Genomic DNA, 11978 nt, shown 5'->3' on the forward strand with positions numbered 1-11978 from the left:
AGGGAGACCAGGTTTCATCCCTGGTCAGAGAACTAGATCCCACATGCCACTACCAAGACCTAGCACAACCAGATAAATAATTGTTTTTAAAAAAGGGATGTGACATAGCTCTATGTCTAAGTTATCCTCAAAATGTTGTTACCAATTTGTACTTCCCCAGGACAATGTATGAGAGTAAACCCAAATCAGAATTTTATTCAGTAAAAACAAAACAACCCAAAACGCTTATCCTTCCAGCTGAAAATCAAACACGCTTTCAAAAGGACATGTACATGCTCAGAAAGGGAGCTGGAAGGATGCATTCCAAACTGGTGACAGTGGACATGTCTGAAGAGAAAGGAGGACAAAGAGAAAGAAAGTGAGGGGGACTATCGTGGATTAAATGCTATATTGTTTGACTTTTTCTCCTTAAGAATATATTCAGAGAGGGATAAACTGGGTGACTGGGACTGACATATATGCACTATATATACAGAACAGATAACTAATAAAAGACCTACTATAAAGAACCAGGAACTCTACTCAGTGCCCTGTAATGGCCTATAAGGGAACAGAATCTAAAAAACAGAGTGGATATATGTATATGTATAAGTCATACACTTTGCTGTATAGCTGAAAGTAACACAACATTGTAAATAACATATATACTCCAACAGAAATTAAAAAAAAAAAAGAATATGTTCATTTATTACCTTCAGAAGAAAAAAAAGGCATTGAGGGGACACTTGTTTCCTAGGAAGTGTAAGAGTGAGTTTACAATATCACCTTTGAATTTCCTGATGCCATATGCAAAGCTTACATGTATATGCATTATTAGCATTTTTCTGAAAATACTGAAACGGAGCAGGACCCTGCAGGGCCCTCCTGGACACAAAAGCCTTTCTGTGTCCTCCATTTCTTGCTTATGAAAAAAAAAAAAAAAGGCTTGTCTCCTAGGCATCCCCAAGTTCCAAAGAGCAGGCTCAAGCAGTTAATGATTAGGACACAACAGTCACGGACTCCTAATTCCTTCTGAAGGGACAGAGGTAAGAATTTGATGCACATTTCTGAGCTATCCTTCAGAAACTAAGACAACCCCCTCACCACCCAGGTGGAGGATGGTAACATCAGGCTGACCACAAGCAACACAGAGCCCCTAGACTGGTTGGAACCAGAAGTTCGATGACTGAGATTCCCAACATTTCACAGCTACCTCACCACTAACCGATCAGAAGGTCCACGAGCTATTATGCATCTGAAAACCCTCTGCCTTGTCTTTAAAAATCCTTCCTTGAAAGCTACTGGGAAGTTGAGATTTTCTTTTTTGAGTGTGAGCTGCCCTTTCTCCTTGCTTGGCATTTTTATTTTGCTGCAAAGACTACTGTCAAGAGTTTGGCTTTATGGGACTTCCCTGGTGGTCCAGTGGTTAAGAATCCACCTGCCAATGCAGGAGACATCGTTCAATCCCTGGTCCAGGAAGATCCCACATGCCATGGAGCAACTAAGCCCTCATGCTCTAGGACCTGTGTCCTGCAACAAGAGAAGCCACCAAAATGAGAAGCCCACACATCAAAACTAGACAGTAGCCCCCACTTACAGCAACTAGAGAAAGCCCAGGCACAGCAATAAAGACCCAACACAAACAACGAAAGAAAGACAGAAAGTGTGGCTTTGTGTTTAGTGGGAACACTAACCCTGCTTGGTTACAACACAGTCATAGCTCTCATCACACTCCCAAAGAGAACCCTGCCTTATACCTTCCAAGATGGACATTTCTCTATCTGAGCTGGGTCAGACCATCCTCACTAAGATACTAACATTATGAAGGGATACACAAGTCTAGAATTTGCAACACTGACACTGTCTTCCCATAATCCTTTAGTTAAAGCTGTTAAATCTCAGCGACAACAAGGTTTTATCTCTCTTACCTGAGAATTCGTACTTAGCACAGGACATGTCAATGGTTGACTCCAGGTCAATCTTGGAAATGTCTGAAATCCAAGACCGGAAATGTTCAAACAGAATTTTCCTAGAAATGTAAACAAAAGATAACTTGTTATACCATGATGGGGGCTTCATTTTGATCTATGACATAACTGTTTTTCCCTGCAGGTTTTGGTTAATTGAAGAGCCATTCTTGAGAATGTTCTTCACTTTAAACTTGCCAAGTTTAAGACTAGTATTTCCAGGGAAATAAATGCAAACCTCTCTACTGTAATATATTTTGTTCTAATGTTTTAGCTTATTTTCTTCCTCTTAAATTTATAGTATTGCCCTATCATGATAGCGGTCTGGCCTTTGATAGCAGAATACCAATGTTCTAGTCCAAAGTTACTGACTTCTAGACATGCTTTTCAGCACTAACACTAGCTCTATTATTTAATGAACACTTGGGTGGGTAGCACTGTTGAGGATTAAAAACTTTAAACTACAGTAATGGTGACTACTATGTTAATTGTGTAACAATCAATAAACTTTTTTCATATAAGTTCTGATACTAAGATGATACCAAAGAAAAGATGGTTGAACATTTCCATTTACAGCTAAAGTGGCTCTGTATAGAACTCTAACACAATTTAAGACTCACTAAACTCTGAAATTAGGTTAACTTTGATGGATCAACATTTTTATGTCAATTTTATCTCCATAAAATTGGGGAAAATATTAAAAAAAATATTTTTAAAGGGTTTATGTGAGTTCAAATTTTGCACATGAAGAGATAACACTGTTTCAATCATCTTAATCCAAATGTACATAACTGAAATCCCCATAAAATGCAATTGTGCTGTTAATAACTAAAGATCAAGCTCCAGGTTGATCCCCTGAAATTTTATTACCAAATATCTTTTTATACTGTATACTACCCAATCCAGAACGTTCCAGAATATATTGTATTTGTTAGTCCAACCATAAGTGCCATGTAACTTTTACAGGCAGAGTTGCAAATTAGAACAGACCAGCAAAGCAAACTGCAAACCAGGCTTCAGGTAAAGTGGGTGGTCAAAGTCTTGGGTCTTAAACGTTTACGCAACTGATATTATCAAAGCCTTCCATCCCTCTTTTACTGGTAACATCAGCTGCCACAAATTTATTCCATAGAAAGCTCTTCCTCCGGTCATCCCACGAAGCTGTCACAATTATAGGGCTATTTTCTGCCATCATTCTTATTTGTTAACAGTACTCATGAGAGAAATCACAGAACCTAACGGGGAAATAAAAAGGTCACCTTTCTGTAAAGACAAGGAATTCCATCTCTCACACCATCTGGCTTTTACCATTTGGGTACAGAATGTAACTCAATCCCAGAGGAAAGAAATGCTGATCAGAGGCGTGGTGTGAACTAATGAGACAATGCCCTAAAAGTATGGCCTTGGGGGAAAAAAGGTCTAAATATCTGTGAACTGTTACGAGTACAGTTAACAAATACTTCAGGTTTTAGAATAAAGAATCTGTGCAGACTGCCATTATTTTTGGAATTATCATGGAGGGGGGGGCGTGGAAAAAGAACAGGATGAGAAAAAAATAACTTGTATAGATGAAAAATAAACAGCTTTTACGAAGTAACATGTGTCTAGTGTAGCAAAACTAGGGGAAAAAATCCTATAATAAGTAAAAAGAAATTTTAAAAACCTATAATCGTATTAGCCAGATTTAAACATACCATTCTTACAAGTCTTTTTCTTTGTATACACATAGGTATACAGATAAACGTTTCTTTTTTCCAAATGAGATCACACCTTGTGTGCTATTTTTAACTTCTTTTCTCTTTATATTTTTCTAGCCTGTGCCTTTGCCAGCAGTATCACATTTTATAAATCACTTCAAAAAACACTGCAAATTTAACTGGGACAAAATAGTAATTGTGTGAGATACTGAGTCTCAGAAAAATTAAAATGTAAAAAAAAAAAAAGCGTCTTGGAATTGATGAAACAACTACCATACTCATGTGCTGAGTATTTAATGGTATTAGTTCAGTTCAGTCACTTAGTTGTGTCTGACTCTTTGAGACCCCATGGACTGCAGCACACCAGGCTTCCCTGTCCATCCTGGAGGTTGCTCATTTAATGGTATAGTTTTCCACTTTGTTCTGTACCATTATCTGTATAACTCTTGATGGACGGCCATTTAATTTGTATGTAATTATTCACTATTATAATAAACAATCTTGTATGGAATCTTTGAGCACATCCTTATTTTCACAGGACAAATTCTTGTATGTGGAATTATACTACAAAAAGCAAGCACAATTTTAAGTGTTTTGATACATTTTTCAAAACCATCTTCTAAGAAAAATTGCAGCATTGTATATCTACACTTCTGTCAACCCTGGGGCTTTTGTTTTAAACATATGTCAACCTGACGATGTGAAAGACGGTACCGCCAGTGTTAATTTGTTTTCCTGGTTACTAACACAGTCATTTTATCACTGAAAACTTTGGCCATGGAATCAGACAGACATGGATCTGTATCTCAGCTCCATTTTCCCCTAGATAACTTTGAAGAAATTACTTACTTTCTGTTTCCTTCTCTACAAAAGGGGACAATAATGCCAACAAAGATGGCATGATGTAACATTTAAAGCACTTACTCCTTTGCCTGGCACATACTAGGCACCCAACAAGTATGAGTACTCCTTTACCTTAAAGCACAGATGTGGGGCTCTCTTCTCTTCTTCAGATCATCAGACTTGACCATGAAAAAACAAAAAAAGGATTTCCTTCATAAATCAGACACACAGAGCAGAGCAGTTTAGGACGGGAGCATGCTGGCAGTCCAGCACTGTCATTAACAGCCTGGACTCTGAAGCCGAATTGCCTGGGGTTGACACGCGGCCCCCTCCATTTGGCAGCTCTGTGACTTGGGCACGCTGCTTAGCCTCTCTGTGCCTTATTCACTCCACAAATACTTACAAAGGCATTACAGCAGAGCTTATATATTCTTGTGGGGGAAAGACAATAAACATTAAAAGTTGATTATTAGAATAAAAAAGGTGAGAAATGTCAAGGGAAAATAAAGCAGAGTACGAGGGACCAGGAGCGCTAAGAGCAGGGAAGGGCTTGCAATATAAATTTGGTGGCCAGGTTAGACCATGCACGTGCAGCAGAGGCCTGAAGGAAGCTGGGAAGTGTACCCAGGGAAGATCTCAGCAAAGCAGATTCAGTGTCCTGAGTGGGGAGAATGCCTGGCCTGTTGAAGAAATCATAGGATGTGGCTTAGCGAGTTGGAGGGAAGCAGCAGATAGTGGGGCCAAAGATGTAATGGGAGACACACAACCACTCTGGTTTTTGCTCAGACAAATGAGAACCATAGGAGATTTTGAGCAAAACTTTTTAGAACTGAGATGAAATTCACTTAACATAAAATTTACTATTTTAACATCTCCAAGAATGTAATTCAGGGGACTTACAGTGTTTTCACATGTGCAACTATCATGCACGCACGCTCAGTTGTATCCGGCTCTTTGCAACCCTGCGGACTGTAGCCTGCCAGGCTCCTCTGTCCATGGAATTCTCTAGGCAAGAAAACTGGAGTGGGTTGCCATTTCCTACTCCCACTATCTAATTCTAGAATATTTTCATCACACCAAAAATAAACCCTTTACCTATTAGGCAGTCATTCCCCATCCCCACCCCCAGCTCCTGGCAACCACTGATGTACTCTCTACATTTTGCTGGTTATTACCTATAAATGGAATCACACTATATGTGGCCTTCTGTGTCTAGCTTCTTTCACTGAGCTTGTTTTCAAAGTTTACCCATGTTGCAGCAGTATTTAGTACTTCATTCCTTTTTCTGGCTGAATAATACTCCACTGTATAGACATACCACTTTGATCTATCCATTCAATTATCAGTTGATGGATACTGGGTGTTTCTACTTTTTGGCTATTATAAATACTGCTGCTTTGAAATCTGAGTACAAATTTTTATGTGAGCAAATGATTTCAATTTTCTTGAGTCCATTAACATTTTAAACAAACACAATGGCTGTACGTGGGCCAAGGGCAGAAGCAAGGAGAGTAGTTAATCCACCAACAGGATAATCCTGGTAAGAGAAAAGGCTTGGGTCAGGTAACAGCTATTAGCAGTGGAAGTGAAAAGTGTGTTTTTCTGAATATATTCTGACAGTAGATCCAACAGAATTTTCCACTGGAATGGAGAAGAGGTGTGAGCGAGGAATGAAGGATAACCTCAAGGTTTCTGGCCTGGGTTACTGGAAAGATTGACGCTCATCAACTGAGATGGGGGGAAATTGTAGGTGGAGCAGATTTAGGGTAAGAAGACAAGCAGTTTAGTTTTTGAAAGTGTGAAACACTTAACAGATATCCAAAAGTGGAGGCAAAGCCATGAGACTCCCTGGAGTCTCCAAGGGCGAAGTCCTAGAGTACTCTGTCATTAAGAAGCCAGGTACCAAAGGAAGACCTGCCGAAGGGAACTAAGAAGGACTTGCCGGTGAGGCAGAAGGAAAATGAGTGTGAACGTAAAGTATCCTGAATGTAAAGTGAAAAACAAAAGAAAAACCAGGCTACTCCTAATGACTGACTTGGTCAGGAGAACGGGAAGTTGTTATAGAACCAATTATCAAGTCAATTCATAGCACAAGTAAAGAAAAAGGGCTACGAGTGAAGTTTGATGGGACAGGAGATGGGAAGCAGGTTTACGTTCACTGTCTTCGGGTGAAGAAGCCCCACAGTGAGCACAGAGAAAAATTATTCACAGAAGTTCCATTAAGCACCACTGGGATCTAACGTAATGGTTTCTTCTTTTTCCCTCACTACCTTAGGGCCGTTTTTACTATTTTGCCTCTCGTGGACTTCACAGAAGTATTTTCCATCTACCGAATTGCATTAAGTAAAAATGCTTAGCCCTAAATTAACAAAAGAGGCCTAGTGTTATCAAAGCTGATATAATTACAAAAACAGATGACTATGATTTTTATTAACTTATACAACTTCACTATGGATACAAGCTATTTTTCATTAGATCTCCAGAATTAAGAGGAGAACATCATTTGTGTATTTAACCAGATTAAATCATACATATAAAAGGCCCAAAGATAGACAGATTGGGGGAAACAACCAGCTCGAGTGCAAAAGACTAAACACAAGACAGAGGAATTTGTTACTTTTACCTTAGATAAGAAGAAATAAAAGGGAAAATGGAAAGAAAACAAGATAGTTCTTCATCCTCACTTTTTTGTGATTTTAAGGGCTGTCTTTGTTTTAGAAAGATCTCCAAGAGTGATGTACACCCTGCAATGAAAAATATCCCTCCCAACTGGGGAAACCAATGACCTATATATTTTTAAACCTAGCATGGGCCTCGCTTCTAACAGCAGGAAAACAAGCCTTGATTTTGAGTTAGTCTTCTGTCAAATTCAATTGTCCACCCATTTAAAAAGACTAGATCTAACTCTCTACAAGACATATGACAATACATAAATCCACCTAAACAAAAGACACAAACTCAAAATTTTAATTGGTTAGTGGCTCAGACAGTAAAGAATCTGCCTGCAACGAAGGAGACCCAGGTTCAATCCCTAAGTCAGGAAGATCTCCTGGAGGAGGAAATGGCTACTCCAGTATTCTTGCCTGGGAAATCCCATGGACAGAGGAGCCTGGCAGGCTACAGTCCATGGGGTCGCAGAAGAGTCAGATACGACTGAGCAACTAACACAGCATCTTCCAATGTACTACTCTCTATTATATCACTCCCCAAAATGTACTTATCAGCTTTCTGTACTTCTTGACTATCTTTCACCATCACTACCACCTCTATAATTTTAAATTTTAAAGGCTTTCAGGGCAGGAACTGGCAAAGACTCCCCCATAATAATTATTAACACCTAACACATAACCTAGATAGTATATTAAAAAGCAGAGATATTACTTTGCCAACAAAGGTCCATCTTGTCAAGGCTATGGTTTTTCCAGTGGTCATGTATGGATGTGAGAGTTGGACTGTGAAGAAAGCTGAGCCCTGAAGAATTGATGCTTTTGAACTGTGGTGCTAGAGAAGACTCTTGCGAGTCCCTTGGACTGCAAGGAGATCCAATCAGTCCATCCTAAAGGAGATCAGTCCTGGGTGTTCATTGGAAGGACTGATGCTGAGGCTGAAACTCCAACACTTAGGCCACCTCATGTGAAGAGTTGACTCATTGGAAAAGACCCTGATGCTGGGAGGGATTGGGGGAAGGAGGAGAAGGGAATGACAGAGGATAAGATGGCTGGATGGCATTACCGACTCGATGGACATGAGTTTGAGTGAACTCTGGGAGTTGGTGATGGACAGGGAGGCCTGGCGTGCTGCGGTTCCCGGGGTCACAAAGAGTCAGACACGACTGAGTGACTGAACTGAACTGAACACATAGTAAACACTCAGGTTATGTTAAATAAATGAATGCTTTTAACAACGTCAAGACCAGACCAGGACCCCCAGTGGCAAACCCAAACTAAAACCTCAAATTGATAAGGTATTGAATGATTTTTATAGACAATGACTTTCTGAAGTGGAAAAGCTAATGTGAAAGGGGCATAAATACCTGCTGGAATTTATATAAATCATTATACTTTTCATGGAAGTCCAAGTTCAAAAGTTCCTTCTGAAGTCCTTCCAAGAAGTTTTGGCTTTGGATGAAGTTTGGGATCACGCAGTGAAGAAAGGGGTCCATGTCCATGACAATGGCTTCTGTTGGGAAGAAAGTGTTATCTGTGACTTTTCCTTCTTGTATTTTTGACTCATGAACAGCACAGCAGAGAGAATACAAAAGGGATGGTGATGAATTTTTGGAAACTTAGTACCTAAAGTCAAAGATTTTGGGGAAGAACTATAAGTTCTTTTTCTTTTCTCTTCCCACTCAATACTACTTTTCAAAGGTATTGTGCTTAACAATGTTAGGCCTTAAGATGAGTATAGGTGATGTCACTAAATTAAGACTCCTGCTGTTTTGGAGAGTTTTTTAGTTCACTGATTGCTTACTCAGCTGAATGCATTTTAGTCTTAATTCATTTCCCCCCAAACTTCAAATGAAAGCAGCAAATTAAAAAAAGAATAGCAATACTGGCTGGCAATTTTTTTTCAATCCTTTTTCTTTCCCTAAGGTACTGCTAGAGAAAGTCATAAAATACATATATATATTTTTTAAACTGGGTCAGTCATGACCTCCTCTAACTCCTTGAGTTTTATCTCAACGTTTTACCCACTAAAGCTGGTGGGAGAGATTATGTACCCCTCTAATAAAACTCACGGCCACCACCATGCACCAGGTGCCAGGCACAATGGGGCTTCATAGTGTTAAAGCTTACAGGTGTTATCTTGTTTAGTCTTTTCAACAGTTTTAAGGTAGACCCCATCACTATCTCTACCCCACACAGAAGGAAACTACAAAATCCCTGGTGTACAGAGCTTCAGCATGAAGCCATCGCTTTACATGTGATCCGGAACACCCAAGACTCATCTTCTTAAAGCACCTAACCAATGAAACAAAAAACCAGTGCTCGATTCGGCAGCACTTATACTAAAATTGGAATGATACAGAGAAGATTAGCACGGCCCCTGCGCAAGGATGACACACAAATTCTTGAAGTATTCCATATTTTTATGTATGGCAAAACCAATACAATATTGCAAAGTAAAAAAATAAAATAAAAATAATAAAAAAATATTAGAACACGCTGATAGCCATGCCCACAAAGAATATAATACTTTTGTTAGATTTGGCTGCATTAGCTATATGTGGAAAAAGAAAAAAAGAAAAAAAAACCTGGCAAACTTTAGAAGTGAAAGTATGATGCATTAAGCAGAGTCCTTATCTTACAAGGTGATGTTTGAAGCTGAGGATGAAATCATTTGAGGCAGGTTCCTTCTTTTGTTCAAACCATGTTTACTTCCGTGGGTCATGCTGTTGAACTACAGGCCAGCAAAACTGAGTAAGCCCAGGTGCCTACAGTCAGGCAGCTCTCAACACATGCTCTGGCTACGCGATCACAGGACAAACAAGCATCACCTTCAGAGGAAAAACCTGCAAAAGCCACTCGACTAGGTGTCCAAATGCTTACTGGTCCTTACTCAGAAAAATATGTATTGATACATGCAGGCATTAGCTCATTAATCACTCTCATCTTTCCCAGAGAAATATTATAGATTAAAAGGCAAAATGGTTGTCCAAGGAGGTCTTACAGATAGCTGAGAAAAGAAAAGACATGAAAGGGTAAGGAGAAAAGGAAGGACAGACCCATTTGAATGCAGTTCCAAAGAACAGCAAGGAGAGATAAGAAAGCCTTATCAGTGATCAATGCAAACAAATAGAGGAAAACATCAGAATGCGAAAGACTAGAGATCTCTTCAAGAAAATTAGAGACACCAAGGGAACATTTTATGCAAAGATGGGCACCATAAAAACAGAAATGGTATGGACCTAACAGAAGCATCATAAGAACAGAAATGGTATGGACCTAACAGAAGCAGAAGATATTAAGAAGAGGTGGCAAGAATACACAGAAGAACTATACAAAAAAAATCTTCACGATCCAGATAATTACGATGGTGTGATCACTCACCTAGAGCCAGACATCCTGGAATGTGAAGTCAAGTGGGCCTCAGGAAGCATCACTATGAACAAAGCTAGTGGAGGTGATGGAATTCCAGTGGAGCTATTTCAAATCCTAAAAGATGATGCTGTGAAAGTGCTGCACTCAATATGCCAGCAAATTTGGAAAATTCAGCACTGGTCACAGGACTGGAAAAGGTCAATATTCATTCCAATCCCAAAGAAAGGCAATGCCAAAGAATACTCAAAATACCACACAATTGCACTCATCTCACACACTAGCAAAGTAATGCTCAAAATTCTCCAAGCCAGGCTTCAACAGCATGTGAACCATGAACTTCCAGATGTTCAAGGTGGATTTAGAAAAGGCAGAGGAACCAGAGATCAAATTGCCAACATCTGCTGGATCATCGAAAAAGCAAGAGTGTCCCAGAAAAACATCTACTTCTGCTTTATTGACTATGCCAAAGCCTCTGACTGTGTGAATCACAACAAACTGTGGAATATTCTTAAAAGAGATGGGAATATTAGACCACCTTTCCTGTCTCCTGAGAAATCTGTATGCAGGTCAAGAAGCAACAGTTAGAACTGGACATGGAACAACAGATTGGTTCCAGATAAGAAAAGGAGTACATCAAGGCTGTATATTGTCACCCTGCTTTTTTAACTTATATGCAGAGTACATCATGCCAAACGCCGGGCTGGATGAAGCACAAGCTGGAATCAACATTGCCAGGAGAAATATCAATAATCTCAGATACACAGATGACACCACCCTTATGGGAGAAAGTGAAGAAGAACTAAAGAACCTTTTGATGAAAGTGAAAGAGGAGGGTGCAAAAGTTGGCTTAAAACTCAACATTTAGAAAACTAAGATCATGGCATCCGGTCCCATCACTTCACAGCAAATAGATGGAGAAACAATGGAAACAGTGAGACTTTATTTTCTGAGGTTCCAAAACCACTGCAGATGGTGACTGTAGCCATGAAATTAAAAGACGCTTGCTTCGTGGAAGAAAGTTATGACCAACCTAGACAGCATATTGAAAAGCAGAGACATTACTTTGCCAACAAAGGTCCGTCTAGCCAAAGCTATGGTTTTTCCAGTAGTCATGTATGGATGTGAAAGTTGGACTATAAAGAAAGTTGAGCGCCAAAGAATTGATGATTTTGAATTGTGGTTTGGAGAAGACTCCTGAGAGTCTCTTGGACTGCAAGAAGATCCAACCAGTCCATCCTAAGGAAAATCAGTCCTGAATATTCATTGGAAGGACTGATGCTGAGGCTGAAACTCCAATACTTTGGCCACCTGATACGAAGAACTGACTCATTGGAAAAGACCCTGATGCTGGGAAAGACTGAAGGCGGGAGGAGAAGGGGGCGACAGAGAATGAGATGGTTGGAGGGCATCACCAACTCGATGGACATGAGTTTGAGTAGGCTCCGGGAGTT

General features: G+C 39.7%; 1 protein-coding gene and 1 non-coding gene across 5 annotated transcripts in view; one reads left to right on the plus strand and one right to left on the minus strand.

Moving 5' to 3' along the window:
• The window catches only part of OGFOD1 (2-oxoglutarate and iron dependent oxygenase domain containing 1), a 31626-nt gene that overhangs the window by 18980 nt on the left and 668 nt on the right, over window positions 1-11978 (minus strand). Inside the window, exons 2-4 of one of the 4 annotated variants that reach the window (XM_061387257.1) lie at window positions 8520-8662; window positions 4619-4665; window positions 1908-2008 (exon numbers count right to left, since the gene is read on the minus strand). In XM_061387257.1, coding sequence (XP_061243241.1) covers window positions 1908-2008; window positions 4619-4665; window positions 8520-8662 — 291 coding nt within the window. Of the gene's footprint in view, window positions 1-1907; window positions 2009-4618; window positions 4666-8519; window positions 8666-11978 lie in introns of those variants that run through there. The other 3 variants (XM_061387256.1, XM_061387259.1, XM_061387258.1) reach the window with 3 other exon arrangements.
• On the plus strand, window positions 9471-9577 carry LOC133231218 (U6 spliceosomal RNA). Its single transcript, XR_009731093.1, has one exon. It is a non-coding gene; the product is annotated as a U6 spliceosomal RNA (small nuclear RNA).

Source organism: Bos javanicus, chromosome 18 (assembly GCF_032452875.1).
Source record: "Bos javanicus breed banteng chromosome 18, ARS-OSU_banteng_1.0, whole genome shotgun sequence".
Taxonomy (NCBI): domain Eukaryota; kingdom Metazoa; phylum Chordata; class Mammalia; order Artiodactyla; family Bovidae; genus Bos; species Bos javanicus.